At 38.5% G+C, this 24104-nt stretch overlaps 1 protein-coding gene across 2 annotated transcripts in view; it reads right to left on the bottom strand.

Annotated features, from left to right (window-relative positions):
* KCNQ5 (potassium voltage-gated channel subfamily Q member 5) overlaps positions 1–24104 on the bottom strand; it is a 591803-nt gene that overhangs the window by 150961 nt on the left and 416738 nt on the right. For both annotated transcript variants that reach the window (XM_033217657.1, XM_033217658.1), the window contains exon 3: positions 12644–12770. In XM_033217657.1, the coding sequence (XP_033073548.1) occupies positions 12644–12770 (127 nt within the window). The remainder of the gene's footprint in view (positions 1–12643; positions 12771–24104) is intronic.

Below are 24104 nucleotides of genomic sequence, written 5' to 3'. Positions count from 1 at the left end.
CTCATTATTGGTCTCTGTCCAGGATTCAATTTCTTCCTGGTTCAATCTTGGAAGGTGGTATGTTTCAAGGAATTTATCCATTTCTTCTAGGTTTTCTAGCTTTGTGTGCATTAGAGGTGTTTTTAGCAGTCTCTGAGGGTTTTTAAAATTTCTATAGGGTAGGTGGTAACATCCCTTTGTCATTTCTGATTGTGTTTATTTTGATCTTCTCTCTTTTTTTACTTATTAGTCTAGCTAGCATTTTATCTATCTTATTTATTCTTTCAAAGAACCAAGTCCTGGATTCATTGATCTTCTGTATTTTTTTTTTTTTAAATCTCAATTTTTTTCAGTTTAGCTCTGATTTTGATTTCTTGTGTTTTACTAGCTTTGGGGTCGATTTGCTCTTGTTTCTCTATTTCCTCTAGGTGTGATGTTCAGTTGTTAACTTAAGAGCTTTCTAACTTTTTGATGTAGGCATTCAGTGCTATAAATTTGCCTCTTAATATTGCTTTAGCTGTGTCCCAGAGATTCCGGTATGTAGTATCTTTGTTCTAATTAGTTTCAAATAATTTCTGGATTTCTGCCTTAATTTCATTGTTTACCCAAAAGTCATTCAGGAGCAGGTTAATTTCCATTAATTTCTATTTTTATTGCAGTGTAGCACTGTAGTCTGGGAGTGTGGTTGGTATGATTTTTTTTTATTTGCTAAGGATTGTTTTATGGCTGATAGGTCAATTTTAGATTATGGGCCATGTGCAGATGAGAAGAATATATATACTCTTGTTTTTGGGTGGAGATTTCTGTAGATGTCTATTTGGTCAAGTGTCAAATTCAGGTCCTGAATTTCTTTGTTAGTTTTCTGCCTCAGTGACCTGTCTAATACTGTCAGTGGGGTGTTAAAGTCTCCCCCTATTATTGTGTGGTTTTCTAAATCTCTTTGTGGGTCTCTAAAAACTTGCTCTATGAATTTGGGTGCTCCTGTTTTGGATGCATATCTATTTAGGATAGTTAAGTCTGACCTTTTGAGGTGAACCCTTTACCATTATGTAATGTCTTTCTTTATCTTTTTTGATTTTTATTGGTTTAAAGTCTGTTTTGTTTGAACTTAAAATAGCAACTCCTGCTTTTTTCTGTTTTCCATTTGGTTGGTAGATTTTTCTCCATCCCTTTAGTTTGATCCTGTGTGTGACATAGAATGTGAAATGGGTCTCTTCAAGACAGCATACGGTTGGGGCTTGCTTCTTTGTCCAACTTGCCACTCTGTGCCTTTTAATTGGGCATTTAGCCCATTTCCATTTAAGGTTAATATTGATGTGTGTGGATTTGAAGGACCAAATCCTGTTTTGTGTTGTTAGTTGGTTATTATGCAGATTTGTTTCTGTGGCTGCTTTTTGGCATCAATGGTGTATGTACTTAAGCATGTTTTTGTAGTGGCCAGTAGTAATCTTTCCTTTCCATATTTAACACTCCCTTTAGGACCTCTTATAAGGCAGGTCTGATGGTAATGAATTCCCTTAGCATTTGCTTGCCTGAAAAGAATCTTATTTCTCCTTCACTTATGAAGCTTAATTTGGCTGGACATGAAATTCTTGTTTGGAATTTCTTCTCTTTAATAATGCTGAATATAGGCTCTCAATCTCTGCTGGCTTATAGTTTCTGCTGAAAGGTGTGCTGTTAGCCTGATGGGGTTTCCTTGGGAGGTGGCCTACCCCTTCTCTTTAGCTGCTGTTAACATTTTTTGTTTCATTTTGACCTTAGAGAATCTGACAAGTATTTGTCTTGGGGATGGTTGTCTGTGTAGTATCTCACAAGGGTTCTCTGCATTTTCTGAATTTGAACATTGGCCTCTCTAGTGAAGTTGGGGGAATTTTCTTTTATTTTTTTTCTGTCGCCCAGGCTGGAGTACAGTGGCCGGATCTCAGCTCACTGCAAGCTCCCTCTCCCGGGTTTACACCATTCTCCTGCCTCAGCCTCCGGAGTAGCTGGGACTACAGGCGTCCGCCACCTTGCCCGGCTAGTTTTTTGTATTTTTTTAGTAGAGACGGGGTTTCACCGTGTTAGCCAGGATGGTCTCCATCTCCTGACCTCGTGATCCGCCCCTCTCGGCCTCCCAAAGTGCTGGGATTACAGGCTTGAGCCACCGCTCCCGGCCAAGGGGAAGTTTTCATGAATGATACCCTGAAACATGTTTTCCAAGTTGCTTGCTTTCTCTCCCTCTCTTTCAGGGACATCTGTGAGTCATAGATTTGGTGTCTTTACATAATCCCATACTTTGGAGATTTTGTTCATCCTTCTTTAATCTTTTTTTCTTTATTTTTGTCTGACTGAGTTATTTCAGAGAAGTGATATTCAAGATTCTGAGATATTTCAGAGAAGTGATATTCTGAGATTCTTTCCTCAGCTTGATCGATTCTGCTGTTACATTTGTGATTGTATTCTGGAATTCTTGAAGTGAGTTTTTCAGCTCTATCAGATCAGTCCCTTTCTTTCTTAAAGTGGCCATTTCATCTTTCATCTCCTGTATCACTTTGTTGTATTCCTCAGAATCCCTGGATTAGGTTTTCACTGTCCAGGGAGATTCACTGTCTCTTGAATCTCAATGATCTCTGTTCCTATCCATATTCTGATTTCTGTTTTTGTCATTTCAGCCTGGTTAAGAACCATTGCTGTGGAACTACTGCAGTTATTTGGAGGTAAGAAAGCACTCTGACTTTTGAGTTGCCAGAGCTCTTGCACTGGTTCTTTATCATCTGTGTGGGCTGATTTTCCTTCAGTCTTTGAAACTGCTGGCCTTTGGATGGGTTTTTCTGCTTTTAGCTTCTTTAATGCCCTGGAAAGCTTGAGTCTCATATAAGGTGGTTCAGTTGACAGGCTTCATTTCTGGAAGAATTTAGGGAGCAAGGCTCAGCTCAGAACTTTTGGGCTGCATGCTGTAACTTTGGGAGGCTGTTACTGGATCCCTGACTTTGTTCTCTGGCCCCTTGAAGTTAGGAACCTGCTACATTGGAGGGGCTGAGGCGTTCCTGGACCTCTGGCCACAACACTCTGATGGGTGATGCCAGCCAAAGCACTTCGTTGGGGTGGTGGCAGCAGGATCTGTGCTCATTTGTAAGTGTCAAGAGCAGTGCCAAGAGCAAGTGGCAGTGTGGTGGGGTGAATGCTCATCAACTGGGGCGGAGTGCTGCTGGTCATGGGGCTGCCGGCTTCCATGTGCACACTCATGGTGGTAGCAGTGTCAGCATGGGGGCAGGCTACTGGTGAGCTTGGGGCTGCCAGCTTCCATGTATATGTTCACACTGGCAGCAGTGGCAGCGTGGGGCAGGGGGTGGGGCTGCTGACCTCCATGCACGTGCTCACACTGGCATTTCTATATTTTAAAAGGAAACAGTTTGGCAGTTTCTGATAAAGATAAATCAGCACCATATGACCCTAGAGAAATAAAAACTTACGTTCATACACAAACCTACACATGAATGTACATAGCTGCCTTATTTGTAATAGCAGAAGCTAGAAGCAGCCCAAATGACCTGTGTTAGGTAAATGAATATACAAATTGTGTTACATCTAGATCATGGAATTCTATTAAGCAATAAACAGGAATGCACTATTGATGCACTTGGATGGATCTCAAGAGCATCATACTGTGTAAGAAAAAGCCAATTTCAAAAGATTACTACTTTACAATTTCATTTATATAACATTATAAAAATGACAAAATTATAGTGAAACAGAACAGATACAGTGGTTCCCAGGGGTTAGGATTGAAGAGAGGGAGTACTTGTATAGGAGTAATACAAAGTATATCATTTCAGGTTTATTTAGGGTGATGGAAAAGTTCTGTATTTTGACTGTGGCGGTGGTTAAATGCATATATACATGCGAGAAAATTTAATAGGAGTGTACATAAAAATTGAATGCATGTAAAAACTGGTGAAATTCAAATAAGGGCTATAGTTAATAGTATGTATTCATATCCTGGTTTTGATAATTGCATTATACGTAGGTAAAATATTTTGGGGAAAGTTAGGTAAAGAGTGAATTTGAACATGGAAATTCTGTACTATTTTTGCAACTTTTAAGTAAGTCTACAGTTATTCCAAAATAAAAAATTGAATATCTTTTATAATAGTTACATCTATTTTCTTTCCTTTCCTTCCCTCCCTCCCTCCCTTCCTTTCTTCTTTCCTTTCTCCCTCCCTCCCTCCCTCCTTCCTTCCCTCTCTTCCTTCCTTCCTTCTTTCCTTCTTTCCTCTCTCTCTTTCTCTCTCTCTCTCTCTCTGTCTGTCTTATTCTGTTGCCCAGGTTGTAGTACAGTGGTGCAATCAGAGCTCACTGCAGCCTTGAACTCCTGGGCTGGACTGACCAAGTTACCTTCCCCTATCAGCCTCCTGAGTAGCTGAGACTACCAGCATGTTCCACCACACCCAGCTATTACTTTTTTTTTTTTTTTTTTTTTGTAGAGATAGGGTCTCATCATGTTGCCCAGGTTGATGATTTTGAACTCCTGGGCTCAAGTGATCCTCCTACCTTGGTCTCCCTTTAAAGTGCTGGGATTACAGGCATGAGCCACTGTGCCTGGTCTGTTTTCTTTTAGACTTTAGACAATAATCCCTAGAAGGAGGGAGATTTGGGGACAGGAATCTAATCATATCACATGGCTTATTAATTTTCAAGTGGAACCCCTTTACTTATGTTTCAAAGTGAGGAAAATAAGAAGTTCTTTGCCAGTTCTGGCCAGTGGAATTAGAATAATTGCTTTCATGGCATCAGACACCACCCAGTACATGCTGAAAATATGGATCTTGAAAAGACAATTGCTAATCTATGTAATACGGTTTTCCACTGATCTGTTAATAAATTCATTTTTCCTGCTCCTTATTTTTCTACAAGTAGATTAAACGGATTATACTATAATTAAATTTGACTCAACAAGAGGCAGTGCTTTAGAGCAATGAACTATTGGGAGGCCAGCATGGTATTCCTAGCTTCACTGCTGATTTATGGGCTAAGGACAAAGCACCCCCATTTCACAGTGCCTTGACTTTTCCATCTATAGAGTGAGGTAAACAATGTCTCAGAGGGACGTGGTGCCACTTTATAAGCTCTATATTCTAATTGCGCTCCAAATTCCTTTATAGAAAGGTGCTCTTTGAAGAATTAAAGATGTATTTATATTGTTGTTGTGACTCAATAGAAATGAAGCTTTAAAATCTAATTTTAAAAGTCTCCTCCTGCACAGTACATTATCCACGTTCTTAAACACTGCAATCAACTATGCACCGAGTTGCTCTGTGATATTTATTAAAAATAAAGAAGGCACCACAAAGACAAACTGTAGAACATTTTCAAAGCCATGTGCAGGGGTTTAACTGCAGGACTTCCACTGAAGTTAATGGGACTCATACTGGCAAATTGCAGGCACCACTTTGAAAATTTACCCCATAGTGACAGTTTAATGCTTCTTATTGATCATACAGTTTCAGATAACATCTCAAGGCAAAAAGGGACAATTTCTCAAAAGAAATAAACAATCTTTAATGAAATAATTCTGCACTGCAATCATCATAACTAAGAGTATGGAATAGAGTCCTTTGGCAAGGAGGCTCTTAGGAAATGCTTACTGGTGATACCACTGGGCTGTAAAACAGTTTCCATCACATTCTAATTCCAGTTCCTCATAGAAAAATAACACTTTTTTAAAAAAAATGTAAAATTTTATGTTTTAAGGGTAGAAATATAGAAACAGAAAATTCAGAGGATTATTTCCTTATAAACGTACATTTATATTTTTCAGAATGGGTAATAATTTGTATATTGCTGATATGAGGTTCCAACAGTCATAGATGACTAAAAAACCCAGGGCATTAAACAGCCATACTTTTTGTTGCCTGATTAATGTTGCTGTTCATAACCAGAATAGTATTCATATTAGGCCTGCCAGGAACCTGTTGGACCTTTGCCTGGTGGCCTGTCTTTAGAAGGAACCTTGATTCAGGGTAGCAGAGCCTACATGGCCTTCAGCTGTGACCTCTGCCTGTCTCCTCTATCACCTTCTGCTGTTCTCCCCACTGCTCATTGAGCTCCAGCCACAAGACCTTATGTCTCCACCTTGAACAACTGAAGCTCAACAAGTGTTAATAATCCTTGCAATTACTATTCCCTGGCCTGGAAAGATCTGTGTCTAAACCTTCTCATGGCTGTCTTCTTCTTAATATTCAGGTCAACTCAAGTGTCAACTACTTAGAAAGACTTTCTCAGACCACCCAAGCTAAGGTAGCCTCTACTCTTTCTGTTTTATTTTCTTCATTGTGCTTATCTGTAGCTGACATTATCTTGTTTTTCAAAAACATATTTGTGTATTGTTTTTCTTTGTCCACACGAATATTATCTCTATAAGAAGGAAGACCTTGTCCATTTGGTGCCATACAGGCTCTCCAGCATCCATAAGCATGCCTGGACATGGCAGAAATTGTATAAATGTTCGGCGGATGACTCAAACATAATTTGAAAACCTGGGGGTAATCCTTTGCTTCTTTGTTTTATACAATCACTCATGATATTCCATAGCCTTCTTTCTAGGACTACTTCAACCTTTGCTTTGTAACACCATAATTATAGTATACTTCCTTTCAGTTTTGCCATTCTCTAAGGGCATAGGAGAGTCTATTCTTACAGTCAGGGACCATGTTTTAGTTGCTTTTGTATCCTTTATGCCTAAGATTGTGTTTGGCACATAATAAATACTTTGTCTGTGAATGAATTTTCTTATGTAACGTGATAGTACAGACTGTTAATACAGTATATCATAGTGCTCTACTAAAGTTTATAGAAAGAGTGCGAGGCCGGGCGCGGTGGCTCAAGCCTGTAATCCCAGCACTTTGGGAGGCCGAGACGGGCGGATCACGAGGTCAGGAGATCGAGACCATCCTGGCTAATACGGTGAAACCCCGTCTCTACTAAAAATACAAAAACTAGCCGGGCGAGGTGGCAGGCGCCTGTAGTCCCAGCTACTTGGGAGGCTGAGGCAGGAGAATGGCGGAAACCCAGGAGGCGGAGCTTGCAGTGAGCTGAGATCTGGCCACTGCACTCCAGTCCGGGCCACAGAGCGAGACTCCGCCTCAAAAAAAAAAAAAAAAAAAAAAAAAAAACAAAAGAAAGAGTGCGAAATAATCCTTAGTTATTCATTCTCCTCTTTGGAAATAAATTTTCTTCATGTGGTCCAATCGTATCAGCTAATCAAGCTACCTGGTAAGTTCAACTTTCAAGTTTGTGTACCAGGTCAACAATTACCTAAATTACCAATAGTTTATTAATGTTAAAAAACATTTGAAGGTATTCCTGCGAGTGATGCTACTTACTCTCGAGATGTCTCCAATTTGGAAATACACAGGGAGCCTCATGATAACATCAACTCAAGAGCATGCAAGTTTGATACAGGCCAAGTCAGTCTATTTTAGGTCCTAATTTCCCCTTCAGGTTAGAGAGCAGCAATAGGTAACATAATTTAGTTAATATAATTAAGGCTGATACTGCATTTAATGTTCTATAAAGTCTGGCTTTTCTTTAAAGATTTTGAATTACTAATGATAAGCATAATAGTATCATGTTCTTTTGTTTACAAGTTGATGACAATAGATAAGGCTCAATTAAATTTAATTTTAAAATGCTAATAAACAGTAAAGACAATTTTCCAGTTGGGTATGTATACTTTTCTAGAGTGAAATAAAGAGAAATAAATCCAGGTTCTTTCACCTATCTTTTTTTTTTTTAACTTTGGGCATATTTCTTAAGTCTTGTCTTACTTCCTCGTCTATAAAATGGGACATTATAAAGGACAGGCATGGTGTCTCACACCTGTAATACCAGCACTTTGGGAGGCTGAGGCAGGTGGATCACTTGAGGCCAGGAGTTCAAGACCAGCCTGGCCAACACAGTGAAATCCTATCTCTACTAAAAATGCAAAAATTAGCTGGGTGTGGTGGTGTGTGCCTGTAGTCCCAGCTACTCGGGAGGCTGGGGCATGAGAATGGCTTGAACCCAGGAGGTGGAGGTTGCAGTGAGCTGAGACTGTGCCACTGGACTCCAGCCTGGGTGATAGAGGGAAACTCTGTCTCAAAAAATACAATACAATACAATACAATAAAATAAATAGGGACATTACAAAACTTACGTAGAATTAAATAAGACCATATTTATAAAGCGCTTAGAGTAGTACCTAATATATAGTAGTTCTCAGTAAATATCAGCTATTATTAACTAGAGGGATTAAAATTGTTTTAATGTTTTTGTGATCATTCAATCCAACAGATTTTAATTGTCCTCAGATGGTCCAGTTAATCACATGGAAGGAATCTATGTGCACTGAGGGAGTTTGAACACTTAGAAGTAAAAAGTCACAGAAGAGCGTATGACTAACAGAAAATAAGTGAAATAATATAATTTCTACTAAAGGGGAAAAGGGAGTAGAAGGTATAGAAAATAATGTCACTCAAGTGTAAGTCTCTTGTAACAAAAGATAGAGAAGACAGAAACAGAAAAATGATGTCTCAAATCAATTTAGAACACAGTTGCAGTTTTGGGAGTCTGTGATCTAACTTTTGAACACATTAGCAACTTAAGTTGCCTTTTAATAAGATGAAATCATAGGTATATTAGAGTAGCCTCAGCCATCTGGTTGATTTTAATAAAGGCTTCAATTTTATTTTATCCACGTAGGATAAAATAAAATTTTATTTTATGCCTCTTTTGTCCTCTTGTGGAAATAATTACACTGAAAATAAACTGTTAAAATAACAATAAGAAATCAACTTACACTTAGCATCAAATACAGATCCAAGACTAATAACAGGCTGGTATTTTCTCACTGAGACTCCCTGCAAGACTGAAAAATATGGCCCTGTTATATCTGCCTTTGGAAAGCGTCACCAAGGAATCTAAACAAAAACCACTGTGAAAAGTAATTTGTTGGCTTCCTGACACATCAGGCTCATTATTGGTGATCCGAATTTCAGCCTTTGGTCTATCTGCAATTTTTGGGTAGGTCAGTAATGAAAGCTAGAAAAAAGAATGACTATGAAATCAGTCTTAGAGGTTATTCACAAATTCTTTATCCAGTGTTATCGGTTGAGTGTTTTGTGTTTTCACATAGAGAAATCATAAAGCAGCCTGTCCAGGTAAATGAAGGGCAGCTTGGGTGGTCATCCCAAAACACATTTGACTGTCCAAATCAGCAATGCAGCAATTAGTGCTCATAGCTCTAGACAAGTTATTATGACAGAAGAGTCTTAGAGGAGACATAAAAATTGAACAGATAGATATATGAGGAAGAATTTTATATTCGAGATAAGATTTTACCAATTTTCAAAGCAAATGCTTAAAACCAAGCAGAGATAAATCAATATACAGTAGTAATGAAAGAAAGTACCTAATTAAAAAGAGTTAAATAGATTTGTTTCTTCCCTTATGTTACAATTGTTTAAAATACGTTTTCCAAACACAAATATGTAATGATTTTATGATTTGTGAAATCAATGAACTTTTGAAATGCTCTTGGTTTTGGCTAGGGTGCAGGGATAAGGAAGGTGGGCAGTTCAGAAGGGGACATGCTAAAATCTTTAGGAATTAGTCCATAAAACTTCTATCAATTGGGCCTTTGTCAAAAGGGTGCAATACTACAAGAGACTTGTTAGCTGACCACTGTAGCAGCTTCAGTCTGTTTCCAACTGGAAAGAAAAACATTGGTGTGCTTACAGAAAGCATTTCCCAGGTTGAAGGCACAATCTACCACAATCTTTTCTATGTTCTTTTCTCGAATGCTCAAGACTTCTAAAAACATTTGGGTGTGTACTTGGCATATTCAGAGTAATCAAATCTTACAAATATATGAAGTTTTGAGAGGTTTTAGCTACATTTCCAAACATCCATTCAGAACAGTTATCATGGACACATAAGAGATGCTATTCCTTTTTTCATTTTGTCACAGTAAATTAGGTTGAACAAGCAGACTACAGTGTTCACTTTAGTATTTTACCAGTTACATCAAGCATTTTTATGAACCTGTTGGACAGGCCTAGAAATAGTCTCAATAGTCATCTGGTACAGCTTGCTGCCTTCAGGAAGATGATGTTTGATTCTTTAGTGTAGGTTAAATTTTACTGACCTCATACTGATAAGTAAGCCACATTTGAACATGCTTCACTATAACATCCATTCAGCTGGACCATGGGTCAAACACGTACATTTAATAAAAGATTAAAAAAATTCATAGTTATCCTAACTATAAGTACAAATGTAGACTTGGTTCTAATGGGGATTCATTATATATATTTATCCATGAAATTTTCTTCCAAAGCAATTAATTTACTAGAGGTAAAATATCTAAATAAAGAAAAGGTCTGAAAGGTTTACAAAACTGCAATTATGCCTAAACCATGTCATACTAGTACTTTTTTGAGACAGGGTCTTACTCTTTTTACTCAGGCTGGAGTGTAGTGGCAGGAACATGGCTCACTGCAGCCTCAAACTCCTGGGCTCAAGTGATCCTCCAGTCTCAGCCTTCTGAGTAACTGGGACTACAGGTTCGTGTCACCATGCCCGGCTAATTTTTAAATTTTTGTAGAGACAGGGTCTTTCCATCCCAGGCTGGTCTTAAACTTGTGGGCTCAAGTGATCTGCCTTCCTCAGCCTTCCAAAGGGCTGGGATTACAGGCAGGAGTGAGTGCGCCAGGCATCATACTACATTTTTAAGGTCACTATTGATAGGTCTAAAGGCAAGTAAGATTACAGATAACATAATACCATTTTTAGAACTACATGTTATATCAAGACCTTCAAGGACCTGAGACAGGAAGACAAAGACTAAAGGACTAAGATGTGTTGATGTATCCATAGCCGAAAACAGCTATCAAAAGGCAGCAGACATCTGGGAAAAAGCTTTCTTTTTCGCATGGAGGCCAGAGATACATTGGCATTGCTTCTGGAATTGGAACAAAGCCAATTTTTAATTGGTTTTAAAATCTGGAATGAAACATTTTTCCAGTCATCCATGAACTGACCTTATCCTGTAGAAGTTGAGTGAATCTTGGCTAACCATCTGCCTTGTGAATTGTTTTGTTTGGGCCCCTTATGGGACAGAAAGTACTTGTTGTGCAGTAGTTTCACATCAAGTTACAGTCCTTTGTAATGCTGCCTGAGTAGAGAATTCAGAGAGAAAAAACCATCTCCAGGGAGAAAAATCTAATGCCTTCACTAATATGCCTTGGGGCTTTATGAACCTGCAAGGCTTGGAGTTACCACCTACTTTGCTCCATACCTTAGCATGATGGCTTCCAAAAAGAAGTAAAGCTTATTATTGGAGAAGATAGACAGCTGGACAAACAGACTGCATTCATGAGGGCCAAACAAGATATTTTAAGATAGATTTAACTGAGAATTCCACTAGATTCACTGTTGTAACACCAATGCCTCACACACAGCCACATTTCCATAAATTCTGGTTTAGTAAGTGGAGACTTTTGAGATGTGCATACTATGAAAGAAGTGTGGAATAAAGGATTCTTCTTAACAGTGTCCATGGATGGTGATACACTTTCTTCCTTAAATCCACTCTGCCCCCACCATAGGGAACAGGAGTAAGGGAGGAAACTAAGAAGATCACTCAACAATTCCTGACTCCTAAAACAAAACAGAAAACCTATGCTAGCTGAAGAAGATAGCCTAAACTATTTTGTAAATTAAAAGCCTACTTTTTCAGGTTGAAAATAGTTGAAATAAACAAGCCTCATCAAGAATTTGCAGTATTTGGGTTTGAATGGCTGCCTAAGAAGCGAGATTTAGCTGCTAAATAATAATAATAATAATAAATAATAGCTTTTACATATATACTTTTCAATTTTATAATACTTTTAAATATTACTGGGAAATGCCAGATCTTAATTCCAGAATGCTCTACGGCATCTTCATTAGGAAGTACAATTTCAAGCTGGAACCCAGGTGAATGATGTCTCTCAGAAACCATAGCAGCTAGGGAGGTGCAGAGATGTGCTATGTATTTGAGTATTTTGGGTTGGAGGGTAGAGGACTCATATTTTAGGGTGTAGAGCACTTTGTCCAGTCTACAGTTACCAATGCATTAAGTAAACCATACTTATAATCATTTTTGAAGAATGTTAATTGATATGCATTACCAGTACCAATATATTGCCATCTATTCCAGCTGATCCAGAGCATAACCTGGTGTCATACTGTAGAGCAAAAAGGGTTTTTTATACTCACTGAAATCAATGTTCCCCTAAATCAGGGCAACACTGGAGAACCATGTATTTCCATATAAGTTAATTGATATAAGTTGGTATTCTAGAGCCAGATTGCCTGGCTAAAATTCCAGCTCTACCATTTAGTAGCTGTATGAATTCAGCAACTAACTCAGCCTCTCTTCACCTCAAATTCTTCAACTGTAAAATGGGGATAATAAAAATATCTACCTCATAATGCTGTGGAGTCAACATTAAATGCGTCAACATTTTCAAAACACGAGTGCCTGGTCCATGATAAGTACTCCATGGATGTTAGCTTTTAATATTAATCAAATATTGCAAAACAGGAGATAGAAGAAAAGAATGTTGGTGTCATCAGTCCAGGTATCTGAGACTCTGATATTCACCTATAACACAGAAGGGCTTTCGAGCAAACCTCAGTCTTCCTTGCCATCCTCTATACCGACAACAGCAACCCGCAGACCAGATTCGAATGATGAACTCCAAACCAAAGACGACAATCATCACGAACTCCTAAAATATCAGATAAGACATATCAGAGAGAAGCATTATGGAGCAAGCCACAGTAAGAAGCTCTATGAATATTTTTGGACATTTAGGCACTTTGTCTAAAGGATCTAGTTGTTAATATCTAAAGTTAAGAACATTTCCTTTTTCCAAATCAAACTAAATCTGAAGAGCATTTGAACCTCATACTGTCTGCATTTCCTATCATGGAATTCTCTTCCTTTTCAAGTCACTAATACTTTGCAAATTTGGGAGTCAGTTTCAATACTAAATGTGCAGGCTGAATAATGGATCTCTCTCGTCTGGAATTTATAGTGTAGCTGACTTTAGCTACCCAGTAACATGTGAAATATCCGAAATAAAATAGCGAATCCTGAAATATAATGGCAAGTTTTACAGAAAATAGAGCTTCATTTTGCTGCAAGGAGTGACATAATCTCTAAATCTTCGAGAGTTGTTCTCAGAGAAAAAGAAGCAAATATTTAGAAGTATACTGAATTCTTTCGTTACAGTGTCAAAATCGCCTTAAAAAACAGTAAGTTTCAAAAGTATTACAGTGTGAGACACATATCCTTTGCGAGAAATGAGACCCTGAATCCTTCTGATCTGAAGCTTGTTAATTATTATGCTGCCCTTTGGCAAGAGCTGCCTAGAAAACAACACCTGCTCCAGGAAAATGACTGAGATTATTTAGGAAGAGTTGTGAGTTAACCCTGGGGAAAGGCCAGCTAAAGTGGCTCATTAAACAGTCAGTGATAGAATGAAAAACCAAATGGAATTTGTAAAACGAAAGCATTTCTGGAGCAAGCTTAGCACGGTCATCTTGTTGTCTCTATACGGACAGGCACTTAATTTATCAAAATCGTTTTTCCTTTAAAAATAATTTCCTTTCTTGTTTTAAAACAAGGGTTGATTCAACATTTATAATGTAGAGCAATATTTATAGATTTTTATCATAATAGCTTAATTGTAAAAGTAATATATTATCTTTATTAAAACTTCCAAACATCACAGAAATAGAAAGCAGAGAAAGTAAACATTCTAACCTACTCCCCACTCTCCCATTCTACTCGCAGGATAAAAACTGTTACCAAATTTATAAAAGTGGCATTTTTGTTGCAAATTTCAGGCAAATGTCTGTTTCTTTAGTTAGAGCATGGGATGATATGCTGCACTTTTGAAAGGACTAGTAGAGCTATCATTCTATCCTTCTTTTATTTTGCACTAAGTAATCCACAAATATTTCTCATGATGGGAAATAAATATCCAATATCATCACTGCTTACTCACCGTTATTCAAAACTACTTACAGGATAAACCTTCAAAGATGACTTTATGCAGATAACCAAAATGAGGGTCAACATACACTCATTAATAATCCGAAGGTTTTGTCTGGTTTTTGCTTTGTTTTGGTTTTGAATGTATATCTGGCTAGTTGAGTCTGTTCATTTATTAAGGTATCTAAAGTGCCAGATCATTTGTTGTTAATCCAGCACATCTTTCCAAATACAGAAAACATACTCAAGCCCAAAATGCCCATGTAGTTGTGCCTGTGCCCAACTTAGGTTAAATGGCAGATCCACTTTTTAATCCCTGCCCCTAATTCCTACTTATGCCAGGACATTTGGAACGCCAGTTGTGAGTACTCATATTATAAGGGATCCCAAGAAAATCCCAAATGTGGCATGTGTCCCCGAACACTACTGTGTAGTAATTTTTGTTTTTCATGGAAACAGATGACACCAGTATGTCCACTGTTCTTTTTCTTTTTTTTTTTTTTGCAGCATGGACTAAAGTTGGACCTGAGGAGGTTTGAGATATATATCTTTTCTATCTTTTTTTTTTTTAATTATACTTTAAGTTCTAGGGTACATGTGCATGACGCTTATATCATGTATAACTCCCCAATGCAATCCCTCCCTCCTCCCCCCTCCCCATGATAGGCCCCAGTGTGTGATGTTCCCCTTCCCGAGTCCAAGTGATCTCATTGTTCAGTTCCCACCTATGAGTGAGAACATGCGGTGTTTGGTTTTCTCTTCTTGTGATAGTTTGCTAAGAATGATGGTTTCCAGCTGCATCCATGTCCCTACAAAGGACGCAAACTCATCCTTTTTGATGGCTGCATAGTATTCCATGGTGTATATGTGCCACATTTTCTTAATCCAGTCTGTCACAGATAGACATTTGGGTTGATTCCAAGTCTTTGCTATTGTGAATAGTGCCGCCATAAACATACGTGTGCATGTGTCTTTGTAGTAGAGTAATTTATAATCCTTTGGGTATATACCCAGTAGTGGGATGGCTGGGTCCTATGGTACATCTAGTTCTAGATCCTTGAGGAATCGCCATACTGTTTTCCATAATGGTTGAACTAGTTTACAATCCCACCAACAGTGTAAAAGTGTTCCTATTTCTCCACATCCTCTCCAACACCTGTTGTTTCCGTTAGACCTAATACCATAAAAACCCTAGAAGAAAATCTAGGTAGTACCATTCAGGACATAGGCATGGGCAAGGACTTCATGTCTAAAACACCAAAAGCAACGGCAGCAAAAGCAAAAATTGACACATGGGATCTAATTAAACTAAAGAGCTTTTGCACAGCTAAAGAAACTACCATCAGAGTGAACAGGCAACCTACAGAATGGGAAAAAATTTTTGCAACCTACTCATCTGACAAAGGGCTAATATCCAGAATCTACAAAGAACTCAAACAAATATACAAGAAAAAAACAAACAACCCTATCAAAAAGTGGGGAAAGGATATGAACAGACATTTCTCAAAAGAAGACATCCATACAGCCAACAGACACATGAAAAAATGCTCATCATCACTGGCCATCAGAGAAATGCAAATCAAAACCACAATGAGATACCATCTCACACCACTGTTCTTAACAAATGACAGATGCCCATTGTTCTTAGGTATGTCAAGGTCACTGCACTATTACTATGTTGCAGTAAGGCAGGATAAATTACATGTACAAGTTCTTTATTCAAGCCTTATTGTTCAGAAATATTGTTTACTGCTTTTTTTTTTTTAAGGAATTGAGGGAAAAATGACAGGAGAGTCTCAAAATTCATAAAGGGAAACTAATAGGGTTGAAAGGAAAAATAGACAAATGTTAAGTCGTATTTGGGGACTTCATCACCACACCTTATCCTTGCTCAGAACTATGGGCATAGAACTACTAGAAAGAAATTTAACAAGTATGCGAACTATTTGAACAATGCATTCAACCTACAGGATCTGACAGATATGAGACATTTCACCTAACATCAGCAGAATACACATTTTTAAAAAGCATCCATGCACATTTATTAAGATAGATTATGTTCTGGGTCATAAACAAATTTCAACAAGTTTAAAAGAATAAAATCAGACAGAATGTGTTCTCAAGCCACAATGTAATAAAACTAGAAATCAATAACAGAAAGACAAGCAAATCTCTAAACATGTGGAAATTAAACAATATTCTTCTCAGTAATCCATTAGTCAAAGAGAAAGTCTCAAAAAATTAAAAAAATACATTGAACTGAATGAAAATAAAAAAATGACATCACAAAATATGTAGGATGCAGTAAAAGCAGTGCTGAGAGGAAAATTTACAGCACTAAATGCTTACATTATAGATGAAGAAAGGTCTCATATTAATAATCTTAGTTCCTACCTCAAGAAATTGGAAAATAAACCCAAAGGAAGAAGACAGAAGGAAATAATATAGAAAAGAGCATAAATTAATGAAACTGAACACAGGAAAACAATATGGAAAATCCATGAAACAAAAAAGTAGTTCCCTGAGAAAATCAACAAAGTTGATAAATCTCTTTCTTGAAAGCTGACAAAAATCCCCAATGTCAGGAATGTAATAGGGGATATCACTACAGTTTCTACAGCCACTGAAGAAATGAAGGAGTACTATGAGTAACTTTATGCACATACACTTGATAACTTAGAAGAAATGGACCAAATACTTTAAAACTACAAGCTACCAAAACTCAACAAAGAAGAAACAGACAATCTAGGTAGCCCTATAACCTCTAAAGCAATTGAATTGATAGTTAAAATCTCCCCAAACAGAAATGTCCAGGCCAAATGGTTTCACTGGGAAAATCAACCAAACATTTAAATAAGAATATATCATTTTCACACAATTTCTCCCAGAAAATAGAGGAGAAAAAACTTCCTCAATCTTTTTATGAAGTCAGTATTACCCTGACACCAAAACCAGACAAAGACAATAAAACGAAGCAAAACAAAAAGTACATACCAATATATATCATAAACTTAGACACAAAAATCCTCAGCAAAATATTAGTAAATATTTTTGCTAGTCAATCAGTCAATATATAGGCAAGTAGGATTTATTCCAGGTATGCAAGGCTAGCTCAATGGTTAAACTCAATCAATATAATGCATTATATAATAAAGCTAAAGAAAAAAATATAACCATATAAATTGATGAAGAAATAGCATTTGACAAAATCCAACACCCATTTATGATTAAAAAAACTCTCAGGAAGTTAGGAAAATAGGTTTAACCGTTTAATTAGATAAATAGCATTTACAACAAACCTAACATCATACTTAATAGTGAAAGACTGAATGCTTTTCCCTAATATTAAGAACAACCAAGATGTATATTTTCATCACTCTTATTCAAGATAGTATTGTAAGTTATATTAATAGTTGCTGCAATAAACCAAATAAAAGAAAAAAAAAGGCATGCAGTTTGGAACGGTAAACATAAAATGGTCTCTATTTACAAATGACATGACAGTCTACAGAAAAATCCAAAGGAATCTACGAAGACACTCTTGAAACGAGTGAGTTCACTAAGGCTGCACGATATATGATCAATGTAAAGAATGAATCATTTCTTTATACTAACAATGATCATATGGAAATGAAAATTAGAAACAATATTATTTATAATAATTCCAAATAAAAATAAAACTTAAATATCCACTTAGAAAAACACATACAGTTTATGTGCATTGAGATTACAAAATGCAGATAAAAGAAATCAGAGAAGACCTAAATAAGTGAGGAGAAACACCGTGTTTATGAATTGGAAGACTCAACATAGTAAAGATGTCAGTTCTTCCCAAATTGATCTGCAGGTCTAATAAAATTCCTGTCAAAATCTCAGCAATTTTTTTTGGGGGGTAGATACAAACTTATTTTAAAATTTATATGGAAATGCACAGGACCTGGAATAACTAAAGCAACGCTGTCAAAGAAGACTAAAACAAGATCAATCACTTTACCTGACATTAACGCCTACTATTATAGCTCCAGTAATCAAGACTGTGGATTGGTGGAGGGATAGACATATAGAACAGTGAACAGAATGGAGAATTCAGAACTAGACCCACACAAATATGCTCAATTGATTTGTTTTAAAGGTGCAAAAGCATTTCAATGGATGAAGAAGAGCCCTCAACAAATGATGCTGGAAAAATTGAACTTCTATAGGCAAAAAAGTGGACCTTAATCTATACTTCCTATCTTATGAAAATCACTTAAAAATGGACCATAGGTTTAAAAATTAAACATAAAATAATAAAATTTGTAGTAAAAAAAATGGAGACGACCGGGGGCGGTGGCTCACGCCTGTAATCCCAGCACTTTGGGAGGCCGAGGCGGGCGGATCATGAGGTCAGGAGATCGAGACCATCCTGGCCAACATGGTGAAACTCTGTCTCTACTAAAAATGCAAAAAATTAGCCAGGCGCGGTGGTGGGCGCCTGTAGTCCCAGCTATTCGGGAGGCTGAGGCAGGAGAATGGCGTGAACCCGGGAGGTGGAGCTTGCAGTGAGCTGAGATCGTGCCACTGCACTCCAGCCTGGGCGACAGAGTGAGACTCCGCCACAAAAAAAAAAAAAAAAAATTGGAGACATTTTTAGGATTTGGACTAAGCAAAGAGTTCTTAGTCTTGACATCAAAAGCAGAAGTTATAAAAGGAAAAAATGAGAAATTGGACTCTATCAAAAGTAAAAACTTACTCCATGAGAGCCCAGGTACTAAGGATGAAAAGACAAGCCATAGACTGGGAGAAAACGTTTGTAAACCACATATCTGACAAAGGACTACTATCTAAAATATATAAAGAAACCTTAAAATTCAACAGTAAAAAACCAAAACCTCAATTAGAAAATTGGCAAAGATATAAACAGGGTATTCATAAAAGAGGACATACATAAAAGAGGTTACATATATGGCAAAGAAGCACATGAAAAGATATTTGACATCATTAGCCATCAGTAAAATGCAAATTAGATCACAATGATATCACTACACAGCAAGCAGAATGTATAAAATAAAAAATAGTGGCAAAAAATAGTGACAACACAAAATGCTAGGGAGGATGCGGAGAAGCCAGACCATTCAAACACTGCTGATGGGAATGTGAAACAGTATAATCCCTCTGATCATGGTAGTTTCTTATAAAATTGGACATATAGTTACCATATGACTCAGCAATTGTACTCTTGGGCATTCATGTCAGAGACATGAAAACTTATGTTTGTACAAAAACCTGTACATGAATGTTCACAGCAAAATTATTCATAATGACCAGACCCCCAAAACAGCCCAGATATCCTTCACCATGAGAATGGTTAAACAAGCTCTGTTGCCTCCATACCATGGAATGCTACTCAATAATAAAAATGAATCAACTATTGATACACAGAGTAACATAAATGAATTGCCAGGGAATTATATTAAGCACAAAAAAAGCCAGTCTTGAAAAGTTATACACTGTATTATTCCATTTATATAACATTTTTGAAATAAAAACATTTCAGATATGGAGAACAGATTAGTGGTTACTGGCGTCAGGCTGGGGAAGGGAAGAGGTGTGCAAGTGTGAAGGAGAAGGTGGATGTGATTAGAAAGGGGCAACTTGAGAGATCCTCATTACAATGGAATTGTCCAATATCTTGACTGTTGTGTTAGATATACTAATCTCTGCATGTGATAAAACTGTACAGAGCTAATACCGCGCCCCCGACCACAAATGTATTCAAGTAAAACTGGAGAAATCTGAATGAGATTTGTGAGCTGTATCAATATTATTATCCTGGTTGTGGTATTATACTATAGTTTTACAAAATGTTACCTTTTTGGGAAATTGGGTAAAGTATACACAGGATATGTCTACTATATCTTACAATGGCATGTGAATCTACAATTATCTCAATAACAATTTACATTAAAAAAAGCCATTACCAGCAATCTAGACAATGGGATAGATTCATAAGAGGAAAAGTGTTCTTCTTCAAATCCAGATGCTGGGTCTGATCTCACTGTGTTTTGTTTAGAGGTACTCTTTAAATCCCCCTTTGGATGGGGTCTCACTGTTTTATTTTCATATGAGTTGAAAATATAAAAATTTGTTACATTCAGTTGAGATTATTTAAATTAGGGATGGTTCTTCTGACCCTTGCTGGGTAAGCCATGAGACAAGTTCTGGTGCCTTTGCTGCTGTACCTCAGGATAAAGCAGTTCATTTTCTCTTGCTTGGTTTTAGTTGAAATAAAATGCTCGCTATTTACTGAAATGGCAGCTGAAGAGATTAGTGAATAATATTGAGAATATTTGACTTATCTGGAGGAAAGCTCTAGTGGAAATTTGATGTTATTAACAATGGTCCTGTCCTTCCTTATTGAAGCCCCTAGAAGCTTGTCTTTGATAGCTCTTTACAAAAGCAAAGGCAATCAATGTTTATTATTTTTATCACTTACCTTGCAGGAGTTACAGTGTTTCCTCATTTGTCCTCACATAATTTTGGTAAAACATAGAAGACCTTTCTTATTTTTCTTAAATGATAAGGATATTAAGAAGCCTAAGAGGCAGTGGTGGCTGGGCGCGGTGGCTCATGCCTGTAATCCCAGCACTTTGGGAGGCCAAGGCGGGCAGATCATGAGGTTAGGAGATCGAGACCATCCTGGCTAACACAGTGAAACCCCATCTCTACTAAAAATACAAAAAATTAGCTAGGCGTGGTGGCAGGCACCTGTACTGAGGACTACAGGAGGCTGAGGCAGGAGAATGGCGTGAACCCAGGAGGTGGAGCTTGCAGTGAGCCGAGATCTCGCCGCTGCACTCCAGCCTGGGCGACAGAGCAAGACTCTGTTTAAAAAAAAAAAAGGGGGGGGCGGAGCAAGATGGCCGAATAGGAACAGCTCCAGTCTCCAACTCCCAGCGCGAGTGACACAAAAGACCGGTGATTTCTGCATTTTCAACTGAGGTACTGGGGTCATCTCTCTAGGGAGTGCCGGACCATCGGTGCTGGTCAGCTGCTGCAGCCTGACCAGCGTGAGCTGAAGCAGGGCGAGGCATCGCCTCACCTGGAAGCGCAAGGGGGAAGGAAATCCGTTTTCCTAGCCAGGGGAACTGAGACACACAACACCTGGAAAATCGGGTAACTCCCACCCCAATACTGCGCTTTAAGGAAACAGGCACACCAGGAGAATATATCCCACACCTGGCCGGGAGGGTCCCAGGCCCACGGAGCCTCCCTCACTGCTAACACAGCCGTCTGCGGCGATCTATCCGCAAGGCAGCAGCGAGGCTGGGGGAGGGGCACCCGCCATTGCTGAGGCTTAAGTAGGTAAACAAAGCCGCTGGGAAGCTCGAACTGGGTGGAGCTCACAGCAGCTCAAGGAAGCCTGCCTGTCTCTGTAGACTCCACCTCTGGGGACAGACCCACAGCTGAGGTCCAACAGGGGAAGCAGCGGGGGCCGGTGCAGACGCGAACGACTCTGTCTGACAGCTTTGGGGAGAGCCGTGGATCTCCCAACGCGGAGGTTCAGATCTGAGAACGGACAGACTGCCTGCTCAGGTGGGTCCCTGACCCCTGAGTAGCCTAGCTGGGAGACATCCCCCACTAGGGGCAGTCTGACACCCCACACCTCACAGGGTGGAGTCATCCCTGAGAGGAAACTTCCAAAGGAAGAATCAGACAGGTACACTCGCTTTTAGCAATATTCTATCTTCGGCAACCTCTGCTGCTGATACCCAGGCAAACAGGGTCTGGAGTGGACCTCAAGCAATCTCCAACAGACCAACAGACAGTCCTTCTGACTGTCAGACGGAAAACTATCAAACAGGAAGGACACCTATACCAAAACCCCATCAGTACGTCACCGTCATCAAAGACCAGAGACAGATAAAACCACAAAGATGGGGAAGAAGCAGGGCAGAAAAGCTGGAAATTCAAAAAATAAGAGCGCATCTCCCCCTGCAAAGGAGCGCAGCCCATCGCCAGCAACGGATCAAAGCTGGTCAGAGAATGACTTTGACGAGATGAGAGAAGAAGGCTTCAGTCCATCAAACTTCTCAGAGCTAAAGGAGGAATTACGTACCCAGCGCAAAGAAACTAAAAATCTTGAAAAAAGAGTGGAAGAATTGACAGCTAGACTAATTAATGCGGAGAAGATCATAAATGAAATGACAGAGATGAAAACCATGACATGAGAAATACGTGACAAATGCACAAGCTTCAGTAACCGACTGGATCAACTGGAAGAAAGAGTATCAGCGACTGAGGATCAAATGAATGAAATGAAGCGAGAAGAGAAACCAAAAGAAAAAAGAAGAAAAAGAAATGAACAAAGCCTGCAAGAAGTATGGGATTATGTAAAAAGACCAAATCTACGTCTGATTGGGGTGCCTGAAAGTGAGGGGGAAAATGGAACCAAGTTGGAAAACACTCTTCAGGATATCATCCAGGAGAACTTCCCCAACCTAGTAGGGCAGGCCAACATTCAAATTCAGGAAATACAGAGAACGCCACAAAGATACTCCTCCAGAAGAGCAACTCCAAGACACATAATTGCCAGATTCACCAAAGTTGAAATGAAGGAAAAAATCTTAAGGGCAGCCAGAGAGAAAGGTCGGGTTACCCACAAAGGGACGCCCATCAGACTAACAGCAGATCTCTCGGCAGAAACTCTACAAGCCAGAAGAGAGTGGGGGCCAATATTCAACGTTCTTAAAGAAAAGAATTTAAACCCAGAATTTCATATCCAGCCAAACTAAGTTTCATCAGTGAAGGAGAAATAAAATCCTTTACAGATAAGCAAATGCTTAGAGATTTTGTCACCACCAGGCCTGCCTTACAAGAGACCCTGAAGGAAGCCCTAAACATGGAAAGGAACAACCGGTACCAGCCATTGCAAAAACATGCCAAAATGTAAAGACCATCGAGGCTAGGAAGAAACTGCATCAACTAATGAGCAAAATAACCAGTTAATATCATAATGACAGGATCAAGTTCACACATAACAATATTAACCTTAAATGTAAATGGACTAAATGCTCCAATTCAAAGACACAGACTGGCAAACTGGATAAAGAGTCAAGACCCATCAGTCTGCTGTATTCAGGAGACCCATCCCACATGCAGAGACATACATAGGCTCAAAATAAAGGGATGGAGGAAGATCTACCAAGCACATGGAGAACAAAAAAAAGCAGGGGTTGCAATCCTAGTCTCTGATAAAACAGACTTTAAACCATCAAAGATCAAAAGAGACAAAGAAGGCCATTACATAATGGTAAAGGGATCAATTCAACAGGAAGAGCTAACTCTCCTAAATATATATGCACCCAATACAGGAGCACCCAAATTCATAAAGCAAGTCCTTAGAGACCTACAAAGAGACTTAGACTCCCATACAATAATAATGGGAGACTTCAACACTCCACTGTCAACATTAGACAGATCAACGAGACAGAAAGTTAACAAGGATATCCAGGAATTGAACTCATCTCTGCACCAAGCGGACCTAATAGACATCTATAGAACTCTCCACCCCAAATCAACAGAATATACATTCTTCTCAGCACCACATCACATTTATTCCAAAATTGACCACATAATTGGAAGTAAAGCACTCCTCAGCAAATGTACAAGAACAGAAATTATAACAAACTGTCTCTCAGACCACAGTGCAATCAAACTAGAACTCAGGACTAAGAAACTCAATCAAAACCGCTCAACTACATGGAAACTGAACAACCTGCTCCTGAATGACTACTGGGTACATAACGAAATGAAAGCAGAAATAAAGATGTTCTTTGAAACCAATGAGAACAAAGATACAACATACCAGAATCTCTGGGACACATTTAAAGCAATGTGTAGAGGGAATTTATAGCACTAAATGCCCACAAGAGAAAGCAGGAAAGATCTAAAATTGACACTCTAACATCACAATTAAAAGAACTAGAGAGGCAAGAGCAAACACATTCAAAAGCTAGCAGAAGGCAAGAAATAACTAAGATCAGAGCAGAACTGAAGGAGATAGAGACACAAAAAACCCTCC

This window comes from Trachypithecus francoisi, unplaced genomic scaffold (assembly GCF_009764315.1).
Source record: "Trachypithecus francoisi isolate TF-2019V2 unplaced genomic scaffold, Tfra_2.0 Lachesis_group10, whole genome shotgun sequence".
Taxonomy (NCBI): Eukaryota; Metazoa; Chordata; class Mammalia; order Primates; family Cercopithecidae; genus Trachypithecus; species Trachypithecus francoisi.
Note: the sequence above shows the minus strand (reverse complement) of the source record. Positions and strands in the feature narration are given on the sequence as shown.